The sequence below is a fragment of the Urtica dioica genome, chromosome 8, assembly GCF_054948205.1.
Source record: "Urtica dioica subsp. dioica isolate 48M chromosome 8, U.dioica_male_clone48M_v1_H2, whole genome shotgun sequence".
Lineage (NCBI taxonomy): Eukaryota > Viridiplantae > Streptophyta > Magnoliopsida > Rosales > Urticaceae > Urtica > Urtica dioica.
In genome coordinates, this window is record NC_142763.1 from 13666436 (window position 1) to 13691756 (window position 25321).

The following is a 25321-nucleotide window of genomic DNA, read 5'->3' on the forward strand; positions in this document are numbered from 1 at the left end:
TGGCGAGCTCAGCCTAGGCGAACTGGCGAGCTCGACCTAGGCGAACTGGCGAGCTCGGCCTAGGCGAACTGGCGAGGCCGAGCTGAGGCCGAGCTGACGAGGTCGAACTGACGAGGTCGAGGTCGAGCTAAGGCCGAGCTCGACTTGTCTTAATTCCGGGCTCTATTCTTTGGGCCGGGGTCGCCATGCACCCTTGGTTGAGTTGGGCCTTGATGTTTTTTGGATGGGGGGAAATCCCACACAACATATATATATATATATATATATATATATATATATATATATATATATATATATTTATATATACATATATATAGGGACGAAAGCAGGAATTTAAGTCAGGAGAGGCTAATATGCAAAAAAAGTTGAGGGAGAGCTGATTTGTAAATTTTTAGAGTAAAAAAATTCAAAAACGGGTCAAAAATGCAAAAAAAAAAAAAAAAAAAAAAAAAAAAAAATTGAGGGAGGGCTTAGCCCCCTCTGGTTCTTTACCGGCTTCGTGCCAATATATATAATGATTACGAAATAAATGGAAATAAATTGAAGATATGGCCAACATATATATCAAAAGGTGATGACGCCAATCTTAAAACGCCAACTAAGTAACAAAAGTATACAAGAGATTTTGTGAGAATATCGTTTAAGTTCTCGTGGATGTGAGAGTCAGTAGAAAGACTCGGGAATTGGCATCACGAGGTGGGATTCAACGGAAGGGATTGTGTAATAGTCATATGTGAGTTCTCATGGGTTCAATAAAGAATGAGCTATGGTGGAAGATGGCGTTTCGACGTTTAAGAGCCATCGTGGAGACGATTATTTATATGTCAGCGACTGTTTATATAGGCCAACGGAAGATAGATTCAACGAATCGAAAACTTCGAGAAACGTAAATATAGTTGGTGGATGGATGTAGACGCAATAGCGCACTTTGAGTCAATGAGTAACCTAAGAAAACACGTGGTTTGGAACAACATACAAGTCCATGCATGCTTGTTGTACGGACACATTTAGGTTTAGGTTTGACATTCAAAATAATAAATAGGCCGTCACGTCATACGCATATGGCCGAAATGTATCGGCATGGACTCTGATTTTGGAATATCGTCTATCCTTTGTCATGTGTCTAGGTTTCATATATCCATTGTGTTTAGTTGTGTGAGTAGGGGATGTTAGATGTATAATACCATGAGATAAAAAGAAAAATAAAATTTAGTATACCCCATCCATTATAAATGTACAATGTTATGGACTTTGAAAAAATAGTATATATTCCACTAAAATTTTGTGGAAAAAAAGAGTGGACCCATATGTTCAAAACATTTGAGGAAGTAACAACAATTTAGGATAGACCCAAACATTCTAATGAATGTGACTAAAACAGCCTAAATGGCAATAAATTGAAAACATGGTAAATATAGGTTTAATTTACAAAATGCTTGTGTTAAATCCATATATATTTGTTCTCGAAACTTTTAACATAAATCAAAACAGAGAGTGCGTGTGAGCAATTCTCCACAAGCAATCACTTTATTGTGGTTTCAAATATAGTAAATCATAAGATATCTCAATCATAAAGGGATTACATGATACATCATCAATTTGCCAAAACTGAGATTTCAATCAAAAGTACACACACGAAACAAAAAACAAAACAAAACAAAAAAGTCAAAGTTATTGAGGTCCACGTCAGATAAAACTCCTATAGTCAACGCTCTCCATTAAACTCGTGATCATTATTTCTTTTTATTAACCCCATCGAAATCAAGAAGCTCGTCCAAGACCCTATCGTCCAAGTACTCGAACTCGAAAACCTCTCTGCGTCGCGAAGAAGAAGAAGAAGAAGAGGCCGAGGAAGAAGACGAGACGTTGGCGGTGGAAGAAGAGGCGAACTGAGGGACATTCGGGTAATTTTCCGGGAAGTTGAGGACGGCGAACGAGCCTCTCATCGAGAAAGCGGCTCGGTCGTAAGCCCTGGCGGCTTCCTCGGCGGTGTCAAAGGTGCCGAGCCAGAGCCGAGCCCCGTTGTTGTTCGAGTCTCGAATCTCCGCTGCAAATTTACCCCAAGGTCGCCGCCGAACGCCTCGGAACCGGATTAGCCCGCCTTTATTATTATTATTGTCTTCTTCCATTATTGTGTTTATATATATATGTATATACCAAATGTGTGTGCTTGGTTGATTATGATCTTGTATTGCATTGTCACTCGATTATGGTTTTGTTGCAGTTTATATTGTGTGGGAAAAAGGCTGGGATTCGGAGGATTTGACACTTTTTGGAAGGGAATTTTTTCAACGTGTGAAAAAATAAAAAAAGGAAAAAGTGGCTGCGAAGTGCAATGTATATATGAGTATTAGTAGATCTTAGAGACGGGGTTTGTGGTGGCTTTCCTTTTTTATTCTATGTTCTTATTAGATTGGATTTTGGGATTTAATAATCGTTGTTGTTTTTTTTAATGTTAATTTTGATTTTGTACAAATTTGTGCTGACGTTCTTCTCCCGGCAGACCTTTATCTATATAATGAGTCCAAGTCTTTGATTGAACTGGGGATTAATTAAAATCATATTTCAGTACTCAAAATTCTGATATACATCTTAATAGTTATATGACATATTTATTTATTCTGCATTTTTTTGAAGGAATTATTTATTTTGCATGTAAGAGAAAAAATCATATGACATAATATTCATCTAATTACGTGACGGTTTTATTTTATATTAAGCATGGGAAATAAAATTATAAATTTTAAAGAGCGTATACACACAGAGAGTAGAGGAGGAATATTTATGACACCCTAACTCCTTTTTTTTTCTCCTTTTTTTTTATTTTTGAAAAATATAATCCTTTTATTTGTCTACATAATAACTTTATAAATGGCCCCGTCTAAGTTTATCTATTTATTCTTGGTCTTTGATTTATTAATGGAGAATTAGTTATATGCCTATATTGACCTTTTATATTAATTTTCTAACTTAACTAACCAAAAAATAAAATAGTTCAATTTCATACAACACTTCCACACCATATTATAAGAGAGCTAGGCCTAGGCCTAATTTTTTTTCTTCTATATTTTGAACATTTAAGTAATTATACTTTAATTTTAATAGAAAGTAGTTATTAGACTATTTCAAACAGTTTTTATTTATTTATCAATTATTCTTAATAAATTAACAATTGATGGCTACTAATTTTCTCTATTATTATAAAATTTAGTAAAAAAAAAGTGCTAACCTCTTCTTAAATTTAATTTTAACCCCTCTGAAAGTATTATTTCTTTACTTGTTTCCTTATAAAATCGGTGTCTGACATTTAACTCCATTCATTGACACCGGCCCTAAAGATAAAAATTCATATATCTTGTTTTAATATGATGCAATTCTAAGACAATACGAAGACAAATTATATAAGAAGCAGAATTGTATAAATCAATCACATTTTTGTCAGTGATAGTCAAGCAAGATTTACATATACATATTCAATCATTGAATCACGATTCACAATACATATTTCGATCAGCGTAATGTATCGCTTTCGGAATTTCATTGAGAGACAAAAATTAGTTAGTGGTAATATATTATTGCGATTAAAGCCATGGATTAGCATTCTAGCTTATATCACCTATGACGTGTATATGGTTTGTTGACAACTTGACATTAATTAATATCATTATGTCAATCATTTATTCTCCCCTGTACGATCTTTGGAAAGGAGGTTGGTGGTGACGTCACGAGGTTACGTTTCCACTAATCCATCATCAACCTTACATAATTACCTAGCTAATTGTATGATCACTTTTTTTTTCTTCTAATTCCATAAAACCATTAATGAATAATTAATAAGGCATCATATTCTATAATAACGCAGTGTTTTACTGTTTATTATTTTAATAATTTAATCAGGAAGTGAAATCTGTGATTCGCTACTGAAACCGCGACCGCCTCGCTTTGACTATATATATATTTATATATATATATATATATATATGTATATATATATATATGTATATATATATGAGATAATTAGTGAAGTTTTAAATTGTATAAATTAATGGAGTTAATGAGGTCATTACATTGATCAGCAAGATTATGATGGAATGGGCTATGTCACTAAACTGTCATGAAACCTATTTACTCTAAGCTAATCAGAACAATTAAGTTATGCTTTGAATATGGATATTTCAATTCAGTGCGAAAGTCTGTAGTAAAAAGGGCAAAGCCAAGCACTTGATAATAAAAGTTGGGTCATTAGTATGAGGTCATGAGGTGGATCAGCAAGATTACGAGGAATGGCGTATGTCACAGTAAATGTCAATACAGCTAATATCATAGGCACTGGAACAAATATATAGGCTTATTAGTTATTATTACACTTTAGATTTTGATCTGTCGTTGTAACTTAGATTGGCATAGTATATAACGATTTGTTATTGGATCTGCCCGATTTAATTACTCGGGAATCTCTTACGCTTTGACAATCATTGTATTAATATATTAATTAGAGATCTTTTTTTTATTATTTTTTATTTTTTTTTTATTTTTTAAAAAATTTAAGAATAAGAAGGTCTATTGCGGAAAAGCCTAGATTGATGCTAGCTTAATCATGACAACAAACATGAAAACAGAAAACACATTATTCCATCTTCCACATATCTTCATTATTTTCCACTAATTCTCTTCATCATCTTATGTCATCATTCGATTCTCAAATTTGAGCTTGTTAATCCTCCTAAGGAGTCCATGAATGACTTCTTTTGATTGGACGCAAATTTCAGGGTCAATCCCTAGAAAACATTCACAACCTCCTTTAGACTGACCGACAAAATAAAAGAAATATTCGGACTAAAAATTTTCAACTACAAAATTAAATGAAAAATCATACGGGAATTGACCTTTTTCTTGTAACAACTAATGAATCTCCTACCCGGATTCATATCGGTCCATAAAGTGCGCTCAACCAATGGCACGGCACATTTGCACAAATATTGAAACCTTGCTTGAGAAGGCAATCTCTTACTCATCGATGGCGAGCTTGTGCCCGACAATACTCGATGGCACTTTGTACAGCGGCTATCGAAGGATGAAGACGAGCTTTCGTCGAACATGGCGTCAGTATTGACGGGATTGTGAAGAAGACGAAAACCATTTTTGATTTGAGAATTTTCTATCAAACGAATATGTCTCTTGTTTTTATTCTTATTCCAATATCAGAGTAAATACTAAATAATAAGTAATATCATTTATCTGAAATGAATTAATGTACTCACCTGCGGATGAAGATCACGTGGAAAACTGTTAGTATTAAACAGCGAAACTGTAACGGTGATACTGAAATGATACTATAAGTATATTTCCCGTAAAAAAAAAAAAGATTAGGTGTCAAATTGTATCCACACGAAAATATTAGATATTAATGTTGCCATTATCTCAAAACAAAATTCAACAAGAAAAGCAGATGAAACTAACCGGAGAGCACATGAAAGCAAGCCCCAAGTCCGTTGTCATTTACATCTAGTCCCGACTTCATCGCATAATATAATTTTCAGCTAAAAAATTACGAGTAAAAAAATTTGAAATTTTGTTCAAATAAAATAATTACACATTATTAGATCAATAAATAAGACTACGAACGTTATATATTAGTTTTTCCATAAAAACACTAATCTGAAGAAACATAGAAGAGTTAGAGTGATCTCTCCCTATCTGTGACGGAAATAGCGCATCTTTTCAATTTATCATTTGGTGAAATATACGGTACCAACAAATATCGAAACTTAATGCGTATTTTTATCCATATATTTTAATTTACAAATATTTATTTAAATGAGTTCATTCCGCCTCAAAGCTAACGTTATAAATTCTTAAACCATATAATTATTTAAATTTGGACCAGTATAATTGGCCGTGTATGTGCTACAGGATGACAGCACATAATTAATGTTTATTATCTCTACAATAATGCTTATTGTTTAGGGCAGTGTAGTTTAATAACCAATAAAAATATTCATGCTTTGAAAATAACCAATGTTTACAGACATTTGAAAAAATAATCAAACAACTTAAGTGACATAAATAATAGCTAACAAAAATTACTTTTATGACCTTAACCTTTTAAATTCGCTACTTTCTCTCTCCTGATTTTGAATTCGTCACTTTTGCTCTCATACTTTTTTTTTTTTTTTTCATCAAAACTTCAAAAATCCATATCTATCTCATATGAACTCGAAATTGAGTGATTCCAAATCTTACGGATTCGTGACGCCGAGATCTTCAAAAATAGATCCATTGTGTTTGATGAAAAATCATGTTTAATGCGTCTTGTTTACGTGTGTTTGCAATGACTTTTCCAAAAATATTCAATAAATTTCCATTTATTTTTAGATGTTTTCCGAAATTTTTCAGTTATTTCCATATCTAAAACGGTAACGTGATTTTTCTACATCTATGGCATTAACACTTATTTTTCATCCAACATAATGAGTCAATTTTTGAAGATTTCGGCGTCACAAATCCACAGGATTTGGAATCACTCAATTTCGAACTCATGCGAGATAGATATGGATTTTTGAAGTTTTGATGAAAAAAAATGTTTGAAAAAAAATAGAAAAGAGAAAGTGACGAATCCAAAATCAAAAGAGAGAGAAAGCGACGAATCTAGAAAAAAAAAAAAAAAAAAAAAAAAAAAAAAAAAAAACCTCTAAATTGATTTAATGACACTTTTCGAATTTTAACTCGTTATCCCCAACTGCCACCTCATACATTTTGCTATTTTCCCATAACTTTCTAAACGTTGACTAAATCTCAAAACGTTAAGATTAATATGACTTAGTTAATTACAAATTTTTTTTAAGGCACAATGGCTCATGCCAAGACCTCTGGCTCAATCTGTCACACTAATCCCATGACACTACAATCCTAGCCAAAATCTTTCACTCGTTTTTCATGAATTACCAGTCTAGCTCTACAATTGCAAAAAAAAAAAAAAAAAAAAAAAAAAAAACTTTATCTCATGAAAGATAATCGAGAATGAGACCCGGTTGCAGAATATTTCACTAGATATCATTTTCGAACCGTTGCAGCAAAATTCACAAATTAAAAGAGAATAGATTCTCATGTCCAACAAGATACGTATAAATAAATAAATAAAAATTAAAAGACGTCAAAAGAAATTCGGCTAGTTAGCAAGTCAAGGCTGACTTTCTTCACTTTCATAAATTAGTTTCCCTCCAATCTGAACAAGTTCGACTATATAATCAAGGAAATAACACCATCAAAGAAAATGACACCCAATATAATGAAAAAGCAATCGAGCAATATAATCACAACTCAAACTCGCAACTGTTTTGTTATACTAAAGTATAATGTCTCTTGTTTACACCTTTCTACTTAGACTCGTTATGGAATTCATTAAACTTAAGAGGCTTCATTCGAATGATCATACTCGAATTTCCTCCTCCTAAACACGGTAGGGTTCAGCGGGTACCAAAAGTTCGGCTTCAATAGAGTCATTTTGCTTTCAAAACACGTCATTGACTCCCAAGTATGATTCGGAACTTTGTTCTAACGTCAAACACCAAATGAATAACGTTTTAACAAAGGTCTTTACATTATGTACGACTAAAATGAATTTTCTTAAGCGGAAAAAAAAAAAAAAAAAAAAAGTTGAACAGTCATACACCGAGTTGAAGAAATGGGAAGATATATTGGAAAAGTCAAAACTCACAAGTCCACTCGTTCAGTCACATTATCCTCTTCCCCGTCATAATCAGCCTCTCCTCCCGAGATCATATTCATGAGGCTCTTTGTTGCTCTCCCGACAGCTTGAGAAGTCTTCTTGGCTGCACCGAAGACCACAGGCTGCAAAGAAATCACGGGTAAATTTGCCCTTTCTTCAATCATCGCTGCACAGAAATATCAGCAGCTTTGAAATCAACGGAAAGCAAGCCCAACTCAAAAAAAGCTAATAACAAAGGAATGTGGCCAAAATACATACACAAAGTCTGTTCGCGGGCAATCGCGCCAATTTTCCGAATTCCAGCCCCTGCTGCTTGTACGGCTTGGGAAGATTTGGTCACCCCGTCACTTATCTCTTGGCTGAGTTTGTTTGAACCCCGTCAATTAAACACGCGTGTTGGGAAAAAAAAATCGCAGAAAACAATGAAAGGGTACGACAAAGCTATTTTTATATAAAAAGAAAAAGATAAAAGAAAAGAAAAAAGAAACAGCGACCTTTTATTGATGCGGCTAAAGCCTATCAACGAGAAAATACAGGGTAAGTGAAACAGGCCCGGCACCAATCAGACCGTATAAACACCCCTGAAATCCAATTTACAAGGTACTCTCACCCAATCCCTTGTCAAAACAGCCAAGGAGTAACTCGAGAACTCCAAACTAAGCGAGGAAAGCCATAGACCCATAATCAAATTGTTGCTATCTTGAATATCAGTTAAGGAATTGTCACCCCCCTAAAATTCTTTTGTTCCACTTTCCCCAAATCTACCACAAAATAGTGAGCACTCCGTATGACAAAGCTATTAAGGATCGGGTTTTATGTTAAGCTAGGAGTCCAGTCTATCAACAGAAAATGTTAAACGGCATAAATTTTTTACCGTTTATTTTGTATTTGTCCACAATTAGAAGACCCTACAATGTCTGTGAGGGGGATTTCCCACGGAACTCATTACTCAATCTAGGCCTCTTTTTGAGTAAGAGCATATGAATTTAGCTACAAAAAAAAAAAAAAAAAAAAAAAAAAAAAAAAAAAAAAGAAAAGAAAAGAAAAGAAAAAAAGAAGTGCAGATAAAATAATCACCTGAGATCACTCAATTCCAAGGTGAGATCACTAATTTCCATGCCTGACAGCCTAATGGCTGCCATGGTGCTCGGTAGTTCCTCACGAGCTGTATCAGCTAGCTTCGAGAATGACGTCGCAGCTCTACCCATCGCCTACAAAACAATGAATAGAAAAATAGAAATTCCATCGAAGAGTCATTCAAAGCACTTCCACAATGTAGTGCCACTATACACAACACATCGCACAAGCCAGACAGAGAAGAGAAACTCACAAACATCGTTGGGATGGCTGCGATAACAAAGCTCGTAAACGCCACACAAGTCTGGGTAGAAAGATAAAAAATTTGAAAGACACCATTTTTCATTAAACAGAATATACACCGAGATGAATCAAATGCACAAAATGAATAAAACGGCCGATCAATAAAATTCAGACAAAGAAAGCAGAGTGGAATACCGTGCAAGCGATGAAGGCCAAGAGAAAGAAAGCCCGGTCACTCAAACTCAGCTTGGGAACGGAAAGGATTCGAAAACTAGGGCTTCGAACTTCCACGCGAAACCCATCCCCAGACGTAGCTCCTTCTTCGTCTTGAACTCCAATGGTACTTCCATTCGAACTCTGCGACGAAACTGAGACCGAAAACCGTCGGTCGCGCGTGGCGAGAGTGACGGAGTTGGGATTCGGCGATCTGAGGAGTGAGATGGAGATATGGTTGGGGAGATCGGACCGGAATCGGCGCAACGGAGGTGGTAGTGAGAGTGAAAGACGGTGTTGGGTTGTAGACGAAGAAAAAGATTTCATGGTGGGTGAAAATGGGAAATGACTAACTTTCAGCCATTTCAGGCGGACATTTTGATGATAAGCCGCTTCTACCCTCACGCTAGTTTTTATTTCATTTATTATTAACTATTTCATTTCTTAAATCAGATGTATAGTTCTGTAGCTTATAAATAAAGCAAAAAACTGAAAAAAAAAAAAAAAAAAAATTGAACTCACGATGTCACATACATATTTAAAGGAATCACATACAGAATGTGTATTTAAAGCTCGACATTCTCCAAATCTTTTGATTACATTTGGTATGAAAGTCACCAAAAAGTGACTTTTACATTTTTCTGATTTTTGTTTTATGTATCGCTTTTCTGATTTTTATTTTATGTGTACAGCAGTACAGCCCACGAAAAAATTTAAGGTCTTTATTATAGCCTGATGCTTAAAAAAAAAAAAAAAAAAGGAAAATACCTAGGCTTTGGTAGCCTAGAGAAATCTTTTGAATCGTACAAGTTCAGATTTTTTCTTTACAAATCTTTGGGATTATTTTATTTGTGTTATATGTTTTTTTTTTGTTCATATAATTTAAGAGCATTATTTTTCATGACATGTTCGTATACATGATATTTGTATTTGTATCTATTATTTGTATTGATAAATTTGAATTTTTTTATTACAAAATGTAGACTTTTTTATAATTAAAACCCCATAATTTGTATTATATGTTTCTCTATCTTATGAGTTCTAAATTATATCTTGATGCCAAAAAAAAATTATGTATTTAGATAAAGAAGTTGACTTCTCCTGTGAAAAATTGACTTCTCAAACCAAGCAAAGGAAATTTAAATTAAGAAACTTACAGAGCAAGCAAACCAGAAGAAAAGGAAATCTTGGGAATCTGTACTATTGTCACTTTGTCAGTTCTTGTAACTTGAAACTATACTGGACAAGCAGTGAACACAAAACAGAAAAACAAAATGCAAGCTTCAGCCTTCACTTGTACTAATAAGAACATTTTCCAAAAGTAGAGAGAGTCATGAAACCTGTAAAATATTTAAGTTCAATGAACAGGACCAATCAAGTTGTCTGAAAGGTGTTTCAGAAAGTGGAAAAATCGACCTCAGAGAAAGCTCAACGGAAACAAGCCGTGGCAAAGGTCACTGAATCAGAATTTGGAGCAACTGTGTTCTCATGGAAACCATTGGTCAGGCTCGGCCTTTACTTTTCAGCTGAGAAAATCAGAGAAACTCACAGTCCCAAGGAAATCGTTTCATAACCCATCATTTGGAATGAGTGTTTTCTCATATAAGCTTTTTTGGGATTCAAAGTCTACTGTTCACAACTCATAGACAACACAAATGACATTAACAAGGGAAGAGAATATGTGATACGGTTCATATGCAACATAACAAAGGTGAATACAAAGAAACTCAGTCCCTTGGAAATATTTTCGCTACTCATCATCAGTCTATTCATTCCCATTCACGTGCCTGACATGGATGAGGAGTGAAGAGGAGTTCGGGTTCCATGTACAAATTGAGATACATGCACAATGAAATGTCACCCGAGCTTACTCTTTTCAGCTTTGGAGCAGCAGTCGGAAACCAGTGATGGAGCGGAAATTGACTATGGCTATGGCTAGGCTAGGGATAAGGCTATTCACCGATAATATGAATTAAAATACATAACCGTGTAAGAAACTTACGGTGCGAGAAAGGAGAATAAATGAAAATCAGAGACCTCCAAATGATTCGAACATTTCGTCAGCAATCTTTGTTTTCTTCTTCCCATTTTGGTCCTTGCAAAACTGCTTGATGTTTCTTCCTTCGTCGTTCAAAGAAGAGACAATAACTTGGGCCTTCAACCTATATAACGTAGTTATAAGCAAAGATTTTTAAAAAAAAAAAAAAAATTAGTCAATAACAGAGTATTAGGCTGAAAGGGATGTACTAGATTTCCATGGACTTTGGGGGGCCAAGACTTCTAACTTTGTGTTCAATTCTCTCTACTCTATTGGCATACATAGAATCTGTAATAAGGAATCTTAGTTGCTGAGGGTATAAGCACAAGAATAAGAAAATTTTGCTTCTACAAAATCTCCAATCATAAACCGTTGAAATTACTTGATATATTGGATTATTACTGGAAGGAAGAGAAGATATTAGAACTAGACACATAAAAGGATACAATAGTAAGATGAAAAAAAAGGGGGATAGAATGACTATATACACACTCCATGACGAGTCTCACATGGAAAGCGGATCGCTCTCGACCCACGAGGCCATTGCATTGTTCTCTGGTGCCAAAATCATCACTCCGACAAAAACTCTAATAAATCGAGACCCGGTTGAGATTAGATTACGAGTCAGGTTTTTAAAGCCCTAACTAACAACACAAACAAACAAAAAAGGAAGAAAATATATTGTATAGAAATGGAAGAAAAAATACACCCTTGAATGGAAAACAAGCCGAGTTCAGCAAAAGCAAGTTATTTGAGTAGTCTAATTTATCCATTGCTTGATGTGCGGTGAAAATACCAATACTCATTTATTGTCATTTCTAGATATGAAACGAGGCCTCTGTTTGGCTCTATTTTATCAGTTGGCATCTAAGAGTATCTGGCTTCTTCAGAAACTCTTTACCTGCAACAGAATAGAAACTAATTTTAACCCACTAAAAGATTTACATTTGGCATTAAATCATGTAACCATATGTAGAGAATAATTGACTGCAGCTTCAAATAGAGCTAGGATAGTGTGATTTGCACTACTGAAATGGAATCTACCCTGAAATAGTAAAAAACAACAATGGACAAGAACTGTTAAAAAAGATTAATGGTAAAAAAGGTAGCATTTTAGTCTGGTTTTTTTTTTCTTCTGTTATTTTATCTTGTATCTGGAAAAAGATAAGATATTGCCTTAAAGAGATACCGTTATAAACGTCCCCTAGCTAAAATAAAGATATTGCCTTGATCTAGATACGAGTTTGTGATCTTACGAGGGTTTCGTGTTTCTTCTCTGACGACTCGGATAAATTTGAGGACCATGGATGAAACAGAAATCAACTGTGTTGTAACGGAAGGCCACAATTACACCACGCTCATACTTCCCAGTTCTCAATATGATATGTCAAATCTCTAATCACCATTTTTTTACATTAGACACAGCCTCCTTAACTTCCTGCAACAAGAACATCTCCCACCTCAGTCTGGATATACATATATACATACATATACATATATAAATATATATATATATATATATATATACATATAGACATACATATACATATAAATATATATATATATATGTATATGAACTCAGTATGAATAATAGAAAGAAATATATATAATGTGCATATGGGTGTGTGGTTAAGTACCTGTGTGTAACCCTATTGTCAACACAAGGCAAGACATATCAATAGCGTAGGTACTGAAAAATCAAGCTCTGGACATGGAATGGGGATAGCAACATATCTGGGGACAGAGAGCGAGACATATCAATGCGTGTGTGTGTGTGTGTGTGATCTTCATGTTCTTATGTGAATTGACATTACGGACAAATGCATAACGAAGTAGCAACATCAATATCAACAAAAAAATGAGTGCCCCGATAGTTTGTCAAGTAGATCATCCATGTCATCTCGACGTCTTCATTACTCTACTCATCATCAGAATTAGCCAGTATATCAAATCTATATCATCAAAACTGAGTTATTTTCTGCTAGTGAGTAACAAATCTAAAATAATGAAAAGACCTGTAAAGGAATATATCTCACCCTCTTCATATTTTCAAACCTATTAAAAATCTAGCTAGTCTCTTCTGTAATTGAAAAACATCAAATCAGAACCCCAAATAGCAACAAATATAAAAAAAATAATCAATGAATTTCTTAGAAAATTCTTAACATTCCAAGATAAAATAAAAGAGTAGAGAGTAGAGAGATCAAGAAGCATACCAAACGGCTCAGCTTTGTTGCTGCAACCGTATACACAGCCTTTGCAAAGAAGAATATCCACAAATTAGAAACTCAAACAACAATATCTTTTTTTGGAATAACAATGTGGATAGAAGGGAATCAGAAAAAGAATGAATACCCATTTTAGGGCTCGCTCCGACCGAAGTTGAAATCCCTCACCTTTATCAAGCGAAAATCCTTCAAGCAAGCAAAAAACAGGGCAAGAGGAAAGAAGAGGTTACTCTCTATTTACAGTCTCTCTTCTCCACTCGAGCCGCCCTCTCACCGGATTACCGAAATACCAAAAATGCCAAAAAGAAAAGGCGTGCCCTCTATTTAGAAGTTCGATACTGCCGATTCAAATATCTTAAAATCTTTCTCTTGCTCTCCCCTCTTCTCTTCTCCTATGCTGCTGATAACCCGGTTTACGGAGTTTTAACAATAGATTACAAAAAAATCGTTACTATAAAAAAAAAGGTATACATACGAAATGATGGGAATTAGGGAAACTCACTGACACTTGAAAATGGTCTCCCCTGCCCATCTGCTCCGCTCTTCACCTTTTGAGCGATGCACATTGACATCCTGAGCTTTAAGCTTCGTATTTGCAGCTTGGGAGCACCAAAGTATTCTTCTAAGAAACCACAAAAGGGGAAAAAATACTCAAATTTATATTTTTCTTCCACTTGAAAACTATTTAGGTAAAAAAAATAATTAACAAAGACTAAAAATTAGCTGGAGAAAATTCCCGAGAAAGTTTTAAGAATATCAACTGAAAATTAATTCAAGGAAACGAGAAAAAAAAAATTTAGATACCATTCAGATTGTTCTATGACAAACAGTGTTCAGATTCATCTAAACCTGACCATAAAAGCAACATTAGAAGGAGTCTATAAAGAGGTTCTTCAAAAACTCTTAACTAATTTTTCCCTTGAACCTCCAAGCCCCCCTGAAATTAATTAGTCCTGAGAATTAAAAAATTAAAAAGTTAACGCATTTCATCAAAAATGTAAACAGTACAAACCAACAAAATACGAGTTTCGAGAACTTTACTACCCCTTGATTTAGATGCGAGTTTCGAATCTTATGAGGGTCTCGGGCTTTTTTTCTGACAACCAGATGACCGGTGATGAAACGTTCAACTGCGTTGTAATGGAAGGCCAATGGCAAAGGCGAGGGCTAGGATGTGCCTGAACTGAATCCACAATCGCACCACGTCCATACTTCCAACTTCTCAATCTGGATGTATGTATAATATAAATATATATATATGAACTCAGTATAAATAATAGATATAGATATAGCGTGTATATGGGTGTGTGGTAAAGTAAGTACCTGGTCTTAACCCTTTGTCAAAACAGGGCAAAGACTTGCGTACCAACTATTGCATAGGTACTCGAAAATCAAGCTCTGAGCATGGAATCGATATAGCAACATATATAAAGACTGAAGACAGAGAGCGAGACCTATCAATGTGTGTGTGTGTGTGTGTGTGTATTCTTCATTAATGTGATCTTCATTTGCTCACATATAGTAAGTAGAGTACATGAATATATGTATTCTTCACATATCGCATTTTGTACAGGACTATATGTGATCTTCATTTTTATGTGATTTGATATTACGGACAAAATGCATATCGCAGTGACAACATCAATATCAGCAAACTGCTGAGTGCCCTAATAGTTTGTCAGTTAGATCATCACATTCACCTCAACGTCTTCATTACTCCACTCATCATCAGAGTTCGCCATTATATCAGGCTCTATATTATCAAAACTGTGTCATTTTCTGCTAGTGAAAGGACCTATAACTGGATATATCTCACCCTCTTCATATTTTCAAACCAAAATAATATGTAGCTAGTCTCCGTTTCGTTGACAAACATATTGATAAAAACAGAAACTAAGAAGTCCATATAGCAAAAGATATCTTGTTTTTTAGCCAAAAAAAAAACACAACGAATTTCTACAAAATTCTCAAAACAAACAGAGACACGGTTTAAAACTGCGTATTAGGAAATTCTCAACATTCTAGGATAGTAACCAAATAGAAAGAGTGACGAGTAGAGAGATCAAGAAGCATACCAAACGTCTTAGCATCATCGCTGCAACCATATACACAGCCTCTGCAAAGAAGATGATCCACGAAGAAAAAACTCAAACACAATAATATCATTTTTTTGGAATAACAATGTCAATAGAAGGGAATCAGAAAAAGAATGTATACCCATTTTAGGGCTCGCTCGGATCGAAATTGCAATCCTCAAGCAATCAAAAAACAGGGCAAGAGGAAAGAAGAGGGTACACTCTATTTAGAGTCTGTCTTCTCCACCCGAGCCGCGTTCTCGCCGGATCACCGCTACGCCGCCATGGTTCTCTTGGCGTCACGGTGCTGATCCCAAGCAGAGGCTCTACGGACGGGTAACTAATACCCGATTCGCACTAGCTGAGCCTCTGAGGGGAACGGTGTTAACGATTGGCCTCGTGATTCCGGCGACGGCGTTGCGGCTTCCCGGCGAGTGCGACGGCGGGCCGACGGTGGAGCCAAACAGAAACCCTAAGATTGGAGACGGGAAGGGGATTTCGTTTGGCTTTAGGGTTTTTACTGAAACTCCACTCTCTATTTACAGTCTCTTCTCCACCCGAGCCGCGCTCTCGTCGGATCACCGCAGCGCCGCCGTGGTTCTCTTGGCGTCACCGTCGTGGCTTCCCGGCGAGTGCGACGGCGGGCCGACGGTGGAGCCGAACCGAAACCCTAAGAAACGGCGGAGTTTGAGACGGGAAGGGGATTTCGTTTGGATTTAGGGTTTTTACTGAAACTCTGCTCTCTATTTACATTCAGTCTTTTCTCCACCCGAGCCGCGCTCTCGCCGGATCACCGCTGCGCCGTCGTGGTTCTCTTGGCGTCACCGTCGCCGATCCCAAGCAGAGGCTCTACGGACGGGTAACTAATACCCGATCTGCACTAGCTGAGCCTCTGAGGGGAATGGTGTTGACGATTGGCCTCGTGATTCCGGCGACTGTGTTGCGGCTTCCCGGCGAGTGCGACGGCGGAGCCGAACAGTAACCCTAAAAAACGGAATTATAGACGGTAGGGAAAGAGAGGATAGAAGAAAAAAAGGAAAAGAAGCAAGGCCCTAGATCGGAGAAGAAAGAACGCGTCTGGAGAGAGAGGGAAGTGAAGAAGTCCCGCCCACTAATGAATATATAGTTGCCCTCTGAGCTGGCTTAACAGCTGTCCAACGGATACAATTACAAATCTTTTTATTTTCCTTGTTTCCTTTTTTTTGTTCCAAGATATATTCCTCTAAATTTAATGAAATTGCTTGGCCTCCAAGTTGCAACAAATAACAGTGGTGATAATAAATACTAAATTATAATCCCCAATCTGCTCATCCCAGATTTATTTCGGTGGTTAAATTTTGGACTGAAGATGTGCGTTTAATTTGTTTGTTGTGCTATTCCGTTACTAATTATTTTAATTTTCAGCCACCTTCATTCATTGAGTTTTTTTATTTTTTATTTTATTTTTTATTTATTAAGCAATTTTGACTTTCTTTTTAACGATCAGTGATTGGAGATTCGTAGAAATAGATTTAGTTCACGAGTGTTTTTTTTTCTTCTCAAATCTAGAGTTCTCTACTCTGTCCATACGAGGGAGGGAATGGCAATTTTTAAAATATATTAGAAGCCTTGCAAATGAGCTTTTTAAAAAAATGTTGTAACCCTTAAATAAAATATTACATATTTTTCTAACAGGATGAGTAGTAATGACAATTTAATTGCCATTGAAAACGGGAAACTAAAGACTCGAGTTTTTTTAGGACACAAACATCTGAAAACCAAAGGTTGTGTTGTGCAAATGAGGAAAATTAAGATTTTGTCAATGTGAAAAAAAAATATATATATATATATAGGGAAGTTTGAAATTTTAATATGTTTTCTTGAAATTTTGCACGTAATTTTAGTAGTTTTTTAATTAAAATTTTGAAGATGTATGATTTTTGAATTTTTTACATGCAAATACGATAGCGACTCTAAAAAGAGTTGCCAATGTACTTAATAAATTGGATCCCCTCAAAGAACCTTTGGTTTCTCAAACCTTCCTTGAAAAATATATATAAATGTCCTTGCAAATAACCTTGTAATTGAAACTTTTCAGTTGGTAAAACCCCGTAAAAAAAAAAGTTTTATAATATTCTTATATTATACAAACATTTGGGTTAACCTACGGTTTATTTGTTTTGTTCGACTTATTTTTATAAATCCGTTATACGAACCCTCCTAAAATAATCTCGCCCGTTTATGTTTATCGGGTATGGTAGCTAGGAAACCATGTATAAAACAAAACCTAACTAGATATTCAGAGGAAGGAAAAGCCTCAACAAACTAAAATCAATCCTGGGAAAAAAAAAACAATTAATTCTCAGATAAATATAAACTATTTCAAGCTTGAAAGGGTCAGAACATCAGAGTTGTGACAAATTCAAGCTCAGCAAGGACGACTGACAGACTTTCATGGTCTATTTATCCTTATAGAACGAGGGTAGCAAGCTACACGATATATATTTATGGGTAGCAAACTAACCGAATTGAAAACTAATCATCGTCTTCCTCGTCCGATAGAGGCAGCCGAGGCGGAAAATTTATCGGTTCGTATTCGAAACTCGGATCAATCGACTGCAGATGCGCCGCAATCTTCTCGTAACTTGTCATGAGCTTTTGAAGACACTCGGCCACGTAAGCGATGTCCCCGTGCACCGACATAGAACGAGACGCCGTTGCTCCCTCGCCGCGCGTCCGAAGAAGAACCTTCGTTGCTACTTTTGGTCCGATTCCCTTGGTGTACATTCTCCCAGACTTTAGTATTTGACTCATGATCTCCTCGTCCGTGGTGTGATTCTTCGGGTCAGCATCGCGTTGCTGCCGTGCCTCGGTCATGCGTTCCTGTCAACAGAATTCGGAACCTTAACTTTGTGTTTTGTAAATAGATGAATTTGTTGCAACTAGCCTATCCCCTAGCTAAAATTTTATTTTATAAAAAAAATAGTCCAACAGACCCGCAGTAAATTAATTAACTAAAGAGTAAACTAAATTAAAAATAGTTAATTTAATGAGCTGTATACTGCGGGCCTAATGAGCTATTTTTTTTAATAAAATGAAATTTTAACTATTTTTTAAAGGAGGATAAGCTATTGGACTACTGACCTAATTGTCACATCTAAATACTTGATTATTATTGGAAGTTATATATCGTAACTAACGTAATCTCTGCGGGAGGCGGTCGAAGTCCATTTTGTTCCTTTTAAATGCAAATCCTTCCACGCGTCGATTGGACTTAGCCACTCCCCTGTCTCCTTATTACGCTGTTACATGTGTTTGAAAGAAAACAAAAATTAATTGTTAAAGGAAATAATAAATTAAGAAAAATACATATTTTTTTGTGTTATATATAGATTACCTTGCTATGTCGATAGTGGGCAATTGACTGCGAGCCTTGCCGACTTACATTGGCCACACGAGAACGATTAATGGAACTGATTTCCGACATTTTCTTGATACATAGAAGAAGAAGAAAATCCACGTGTTAGTCAATATATTATTTACGAGTTTAAGTTTTAGAATGAAATTAAGTTACATAATTACCTTTGTTCTAGGACTCTCCATCCACTTCAAGAATGCCTTCCATTGCTCCTTACAACGACACTGGTCAGGTTTGCGTTCTCTAGCTTCCTCTTCGCCAAACTCTTTAACTAGTTGATGCCATTTATGCTTCAAATCGTTCTTCCACTCACGCACCATCTTTCCTGCTTGTCGATGAAGCTGCGCTACAAGTTCCGTGTTCTTCGGCATTGTAAACACGTCCTACACACCATCAAGTTTCAGACTATACTCTCAAAATGTGTATTGACAAATACACACATGATATATTTGTATATACAGAACAATAAATATTTTAAGAGCTTACCTTCATACTTGTAATTACACTTTCACGAGCATGCTCATCTTGATCCGCGTACTTGATTATATCTGGCTGAAGACTATCTCGAACCATCACGCCTAAATAGTTGTTGAAGATCTTGGCGTTTTTCCCGACAGCCTTCCACGTTTTCCCTTCATCGAAGAGCACGGGAATCTTTTCCCCATTTGGATGGTTTGCCTTCCACTCCTCGACTGATAATCCCTTATTCGGCCCTCTAGGCCTTTTTGAAGCTCGTCGAGGAGGACATTCAGAATCTGCAGGTGTGTTTTCCTCGAAAACATCAACATCAACATCACCATCACCATCACCATCTTCTTCCTCTTGAACTACTTGAACTACATCAGAATCTGCAGTCGCAAGATCATCGCGGACTACTTGAATTACATCTCCTATGTTATTGGGAGCCGCTTCATGTACGACAAGAGGAATCGGTTCCACGTTGCTACGAATATTGCGAGCGGATTTTTGTACGATGGGATAAATCGGTGGCACGTTGCGACGAGCATTGCGAGGCGCTTCGCCGTGATAGACCCACCTCGTGTACGCAGTGTGAAACCCGAAGTCTATGATGTGTGCTTCGAGTGTCGAGAGACTATGCCATACCCTATTCTTGCATTTTTTACACGGACACTTCGCACACCCTTCTTCGTTAAGATGTTCCCGGGCAATCTCCAAAAACCCTTGAGTTCCACGCCAATACTCGTCGGGCTTCTGACGTTTTAAGAAAATCCAGCTCTTATCGGTTTCCATTTGTCAACTGCGATTACAAAAGATTTTACCATTTAAACTAAAAATATACTTGTCTATATATTTTATTCTTTGTTTCATTGTTTATTTATATATCAGATTTATGCCGACATTTCAACAGAGTTTCTCCTTAAATATTAACTACCCTGCCATTTTATGCCATGATTTTACGAACTGCAAAACAATTCCTAAACTATCTAAAACAACACCGAGGCTTCATCGCTCGGTCCTATCAATTCTAACATAACAAATAATCATTCAAACCATAAACTTGTAAAACAAGAACAGAGAACAATGATTTAACCTAATAATTCATTATTAATTCAAACTACTAATAAAATTTACTACGCATGCTAGTGAATTTAAACACCCAATATATTTACAGTCGGTTATTTCGATGAGTATTACATATTAAATTAATTAGCTAAATGGTCATCAGTTCATCGTGATCCATATACAACTTTCTATTGATGTTTGCATGGTGATATATCATCATATCAATCTACGCTCTACAAAATATGTACCCTGCTGGATAGTTTTGTATAATGATGGCTAACAGAATTTGAGTCCTATCAAAGTAGCAACAGAGAGAGAGAGAGAGAGAAGATTTGGACAAGGTCGTTCACGGTCCGAGACACTGGAGTGGTGGGCGGGGACCCAATGAGACTCTATCTAGGATCCACTGTAAAATCGATAAAATTATGCACTACCTAGGACCCAAATGAAACTATCAAAGATGTTTAAGAGAAAATAAGTTATCTTGGTTCCCAATAAAGCAATATTATCATGCTGTAATGAAATAATTGGACAACAATAGCTACAGATTCAAATTGATCCAAGTTTCACATCGGGATATAGATACACAAGAACATCAAGCTCTCATACACATTTTCATTACAATTCCTTCTTTAGGGGGATTCTAATTCATCAAAAATCAAGAGTTTCAAATGAAGCAAGCAAACACAACATCTGAATTGGCTATACGTAAACAGGAAATTCCTCAAAATTATTATCTATACGTTACCAAGACTCACACACGGAATTGTGGCGAATAAAGGCACACTCTTTTTTCTTTTTTTTTTTCGATTCATTTCTTCTTATTTGCTTTCTATTTCACGAACTCGTTTTTGGAAATAATTATTATAAACACAACAGTTGGTCCAAAACTTCGACTTCGTGCTTCCAAACCGTCAAAAAGCTACATGTTATTCAGCGCAAAATCATCAAGCACATCAGAGAAAGCAATAAGCTATAAATCCCGAATCAAACTTCAGAATCAGACACCCAATTCCAGTAAGCTATCAACCTAAACGTCAAATTCAATTTCAAAAGCTACAAACCCCTAATCAAAAGCTAAATCAGAAAACTCCTAAATTACTGAAATTCGATTAGTTCGTCGCTGAAATTAGGTCTAAAAATGCTTGAAGAGGGAGTGAAAGAGATAGAAGACCTGATATTTTCTTGAGCGCCGACGAGGATCCAGAACTGTGAGGAAAACCGGTCCACTGAGTACGGGTACAAAAATAAGGCGGGGAAAATAAAATATCTCTACTATTTTACGAGGTTTTAACTTTTAATTGCCTTTTTTTTTATAGCGACCAATTTCTCCTTAGTGGCGACCAATGTCCATGTTCCTAAAATGAAAAAAATGAAAAGGAAAAAAAAAACTAAAAAAAAAAAAAAAAAAAAAACTCTTGTAGTATTGATGCACGTAATTTATCTTAATTTATTTCTTAAAATTTTTAGATAGTTAGATAAAAATAAAATTTTAATGTAAGGATCTTAATAGATTATGTGTCTAGTTCCCCTACGAAAATTCATAATCACTAAAATAATTTATTTAGCAGAAAATTGAACAAGTAATAGAAAAAGAATATTGTTGAATATAAATAAAAGAACATAGTGTTTATATGTGTATACTTTTTAAGATTTGAGCTTATAAAATAAATAAAGAGTTATAAAATGTATAACATAATATTGAGAGAAATTCAATGAATTTGTGGAAAAATTATTAAATCACATAATTTAAGAATAATTTTAGTCAATGATCTTAGTCGGGTTTCATTAAATTTGTCACAAATATTTAATATTAAATTGAATAATTAGTCTACATATTTTTATTAATCTTTGTATAAAACTGTCTATTGTGATATTCTTTTGTGCACTACAACAGTACAAGTCATCTATCCTTTTAAAATATATAGAACTCACAAGCGATGCTACTTCTGTTATAAGGTCTACTATCATACGAGCTAGTGTTTTAAATCTCTCTCTACCATCTAACAGTATATGTCAATATCGTATGTTTATCTCTCGATTTCAAATTCTAAAGAATAAATTTCACTTTTTACCCATGAACTATGACCTCGGTAACAATTTGCCCCTGATATTCTGATTTGTGTCAACTGTTTACTTTGAATTTATGTTTTTTTATCAGAAGTAATCCTTCCGTTAATTTTTGCACTGATCTGTTAGTTTTTTGATGACGTGGACTGTATATTTCCATTATAAAAAATTAATAAATAAAAACAATTGAAAGGATTACTGTCCACGTCATTGCGGGCGTGTTGTGTGCCATTGTCTCTCATCCCGCCGATAATCTTGTGTGTGTCCTTCCTCAACAACGCCAAAGGAGCTACTGTCGGCGATATAAGTGCATTATCACAGCGTCATGTTTGATCTGCGCATGTAACGATGGTTTTTTTTTTTTTTTTTTTGCAAACTGAGCAGGCCAGGTGTAAAGAATGCTCATTCTACGTGCATTCCAGAGAATGCTTATTACTTCAATTTCATTCCACCACACTATGGATACAATGACCATTCCATAAAATAATCATCCATTTTTCCAAGTTTATCCTTAAGAATTATATTAATAAAATAAAATAAAAAATTATTTGCTCAAACTAAACTCTGGAACAATCAAAATTCAAAAAAAATCCTCCGTCGCGATGTCAAACAGAACTCTCCGTCGCCTCGGCGGCAGTGAGGAATGATCGGGCGCACCGGCGGAGAGGGCCCATGTTGGAAGTGTTTTTTTTTTTCTGATATGGTGGAGGTGTATTGGTCTGTGTTTTTTTTATTCAAACGTGTTTTGGTCTATTATAAACGAAGAAGAAGAGAGTGACAATATTTTGAAAATTTGAAAACATAACAAGGGTCTTTTCGTCAAATCCATTTTGATTCTTTTCCACATTTTTTTTTATTTAAAATACCAAACCAAACAATTGAAATACATTGCCAATATACTGTCCACGTCATCAAAAAACTAACAGACTAGTGCAAAAATTAACGGAAGGATTATTTCTGATACAAAACATAAGTTCAAGGTAAACAGTTGACACAAATCAGAATAGCATGGTCAAATTGTTACCGAGGTCATAGTTCAGGGGGAAAAGTGAAATTTATTCAATTCTAAAATATGTAAAAACAGTATGTTCATAAATAAACACACGACTCTATAGCAACTCTATAGCTACTTTTATACGCTATCACTAGTCAACTAATCAAGAATGCACTATAAATGTTTCTACTCTTTTGCACAATCATTCAATTATTTCTTAAGCATCCAAAAGTCCTATGATTATACACGAGGTAACTAATCTTGAATAAGCAATAATCACGTAATAGAAACAAAGAAAACAAGATGGACAGTTATACTTGAATAAATAAATAAGAAATTCAAATAATCAAGCTACACCATTACCCTCAAGAGACTAGTTCATGGTGATGAAGAAGAAACAATAAATATTCGTAACTAAATCAAAATAACCAAGTATGAATAAAAACGGGAGTTCCAAACAATAGAGAAAAGAATGAAACTATGATTATGATGGCGATGGTTCCAAAATAACCAAGTAAGAATAAAAACGGGAGTTCCCAAAGCTTTGTTGTCTCAGCTTTTTAAACTATCCAAACACTAATAATGAACTTAATAAAAAGGCAAGATGTGATTTTTGGGGATCAATCTCGTGTATATATGTTACATTGTTATTTTGGGAGTGATCTAGGCTCTTGGTAGGATCCAACGGCCCAAAACGCTTCAAATCAAGAAATAAAATACAAAGCAAGAATGCTTCAATGCACGTCGCGCAAAATATCTTCGCGGAACGCAGTGAAATGTGCGGCCACACAAATATTTGAGACTCGATTGTAAACATTGCACGGCACGCAACAAACAAAAAATTTTCCATCCTCATGTTGAGCACTCCCGTTTGACTTGTTTTGATCTCCTGTAGCTCCGAAACGTCAAGAAGTAGTTTGATTTAGGTCTTGACACTAAGATTTCGCTCCAAACCCTCTAAAACTACGTAAAACCATAAAAATAAAATTAAAAACACTCGAGAACTCGCAACGAATTTGAGCTTGGATATAGATGATTAGTATATATAAAATGCACTTACGAGAGCTCAGTTACCAATTGTTACAACCAAGCCAAGAAACAAATCAAGAACTAATTTCTTTGTGCCTAAGCTACATAGATCGAATATGCGGTTTGAGAAGAAAAGCAATGCAACACAAACACACAAACGTTTTTCCTGGTTTGAGAAATTGTATACGTCTAGTCTCTTCAGGATTTTCACTATGGTTGAATATAATATTACAAAAGGTCAAGTTTTTCCTCACACAAAACTCTCAGGCACTCTTAACTCTCTAAACTGTTTTTGGTGTATCAAAGTCCCCTTATTTTGTGTTCCCAAAATTCTCTCTAATGTCAATGGCATGCCACTACTACAAGCAATCTCTCTGCAGAATTTATTTTCCCGTTAATATCTTCACGTAATCAATCTGTGTCTCGAGTCTATATAAGCTCTTGGATATGAGATCACACGACTGATTGAGTAGAGACTTAAATCCAAATATTAATTGTTAAATAGAACATTGTGTTATAAATTTATAACAAAAGATGATTATTGTAATTATATTCACTCATTAATTAAACTAGGTTACACGGGATTTAAAATTCTTTCTCGTACAAAGTTTGAAGGATGGTTTTTTATTATATATATCGTGCAAAGTAGAGTTTGCACAATATTTTTTGTTTCCCAAATGGCTATCTTATAATATTTCACGTTC

General features: G+C 35.4%; 3 protein-coding genes and 1 long non-coding RNA gene across 14 annotated transcripts; all 4 read right to left on the reverse strand.

Annotated features, from left to right (window-relative positions):
• Positions 1 to 1733: 1733 nt before the first annotated feature.
• Positions 1734 to 2135, reverse strand: LOC149388338 (ethylene-responsive transcription factor ERF098-like). Its single transcript, XM_089623808.1, has one exon. It carries the CDS (start codon positions 2127 to 2129, stop codon positions 1734 to 1736), a length of 396 nt encoding a protein of 131 aa, XP_089479934.1. The 5' UTR covers positions 2130 to 2135.
• A 5175-nt stretch (positions 2136 to 7310) lies between these two features.
• LOC149388339 (chitinase-like protein) lies at positions 7311 to 9715 on the reverse strand. Its single transcript, XM_089621557.1, has 5 exons — positions 9245 to 9715; positions 9060 to 9110; positions 8807 to 8940; positions 7988 to 8088; positions 7311 to 7895 (listed from the first exon to the last, which is right to left on the reverse strand). The coding sequence occupies exons 1-5, from the start codon at positions 9587 to 9589 to the stop codon at positions 7714 to 7716; spliced, it is 813 nt and encodes a 270-aa protein (XP_089477683.1). The 5' UTR covers positions 9590 to 9715; the 3' UTR covers positions 7311 to 7713.
• Positions 9716 to 10329: 614 nt separating this feature from the next.
• On the reverse strand, positions 10330 to 17281 carry LOC149388340 (uncharacterized). 11 transcript variants are annotated; one of them, XR_016300925.1, is made up of 10 exons: positions 15746 to 17281; positions 15604 to 15644; positions 14333 to 14481; positions 14031 to 14150; positions 13697 to 13928; positions 13517 to 13555; positions 12938 to 13034; positions 12557 to 12738; positions 11510 to 12201; positions 10330 to 11424 (listed from the first exon to the last, which is right to left on the reverse strand). It is a non-coding gene; the product is annotated as an uncharacterized LOC149388340 (long non-coding RNA). The 11 variants fall into 11 exon arrangements; XR_016300926.1 differs by having other exon boundaries at positions 10330 to 10602; positions 10679 to 10788; positions 11265 to 11424; positions 12938 to 13928; XR_016300930.1 differs by lacking the exon at positions 13517 to 13555.
• Positions 17282 to 17872: 591 nt separating this feature from the next.
• On the reverse strand, positions 17873 to 21800 carry LOC149388341 (uncharacterized). Its single transcript, XM_089621803.1, has 6 exons — positions 21699 to 21800; positions 19487 to 20258; positions 19165 to 19383; positions 18980 to 19072; positions 18783 to 18884; positions 17873 to 18465 (listed from the first exon to the last, which is right to left on the reverse strand). The coding sequence occupies exons 2-6, from the start codon at positions 20249 to 20251 to the stop codon at positions 18118 to 18120; spliced, it is 1527 nt and encodes a 508-aa protein (XP_089477929.1). The 5' UTR covers positions 20252 to 20258; positions 21699 to 21800; the 3' UTR covers positions 17873 to 18117.
• Between the last annotated feature and the right edge of the window lie 3521 nt (positions 21801 to 25321).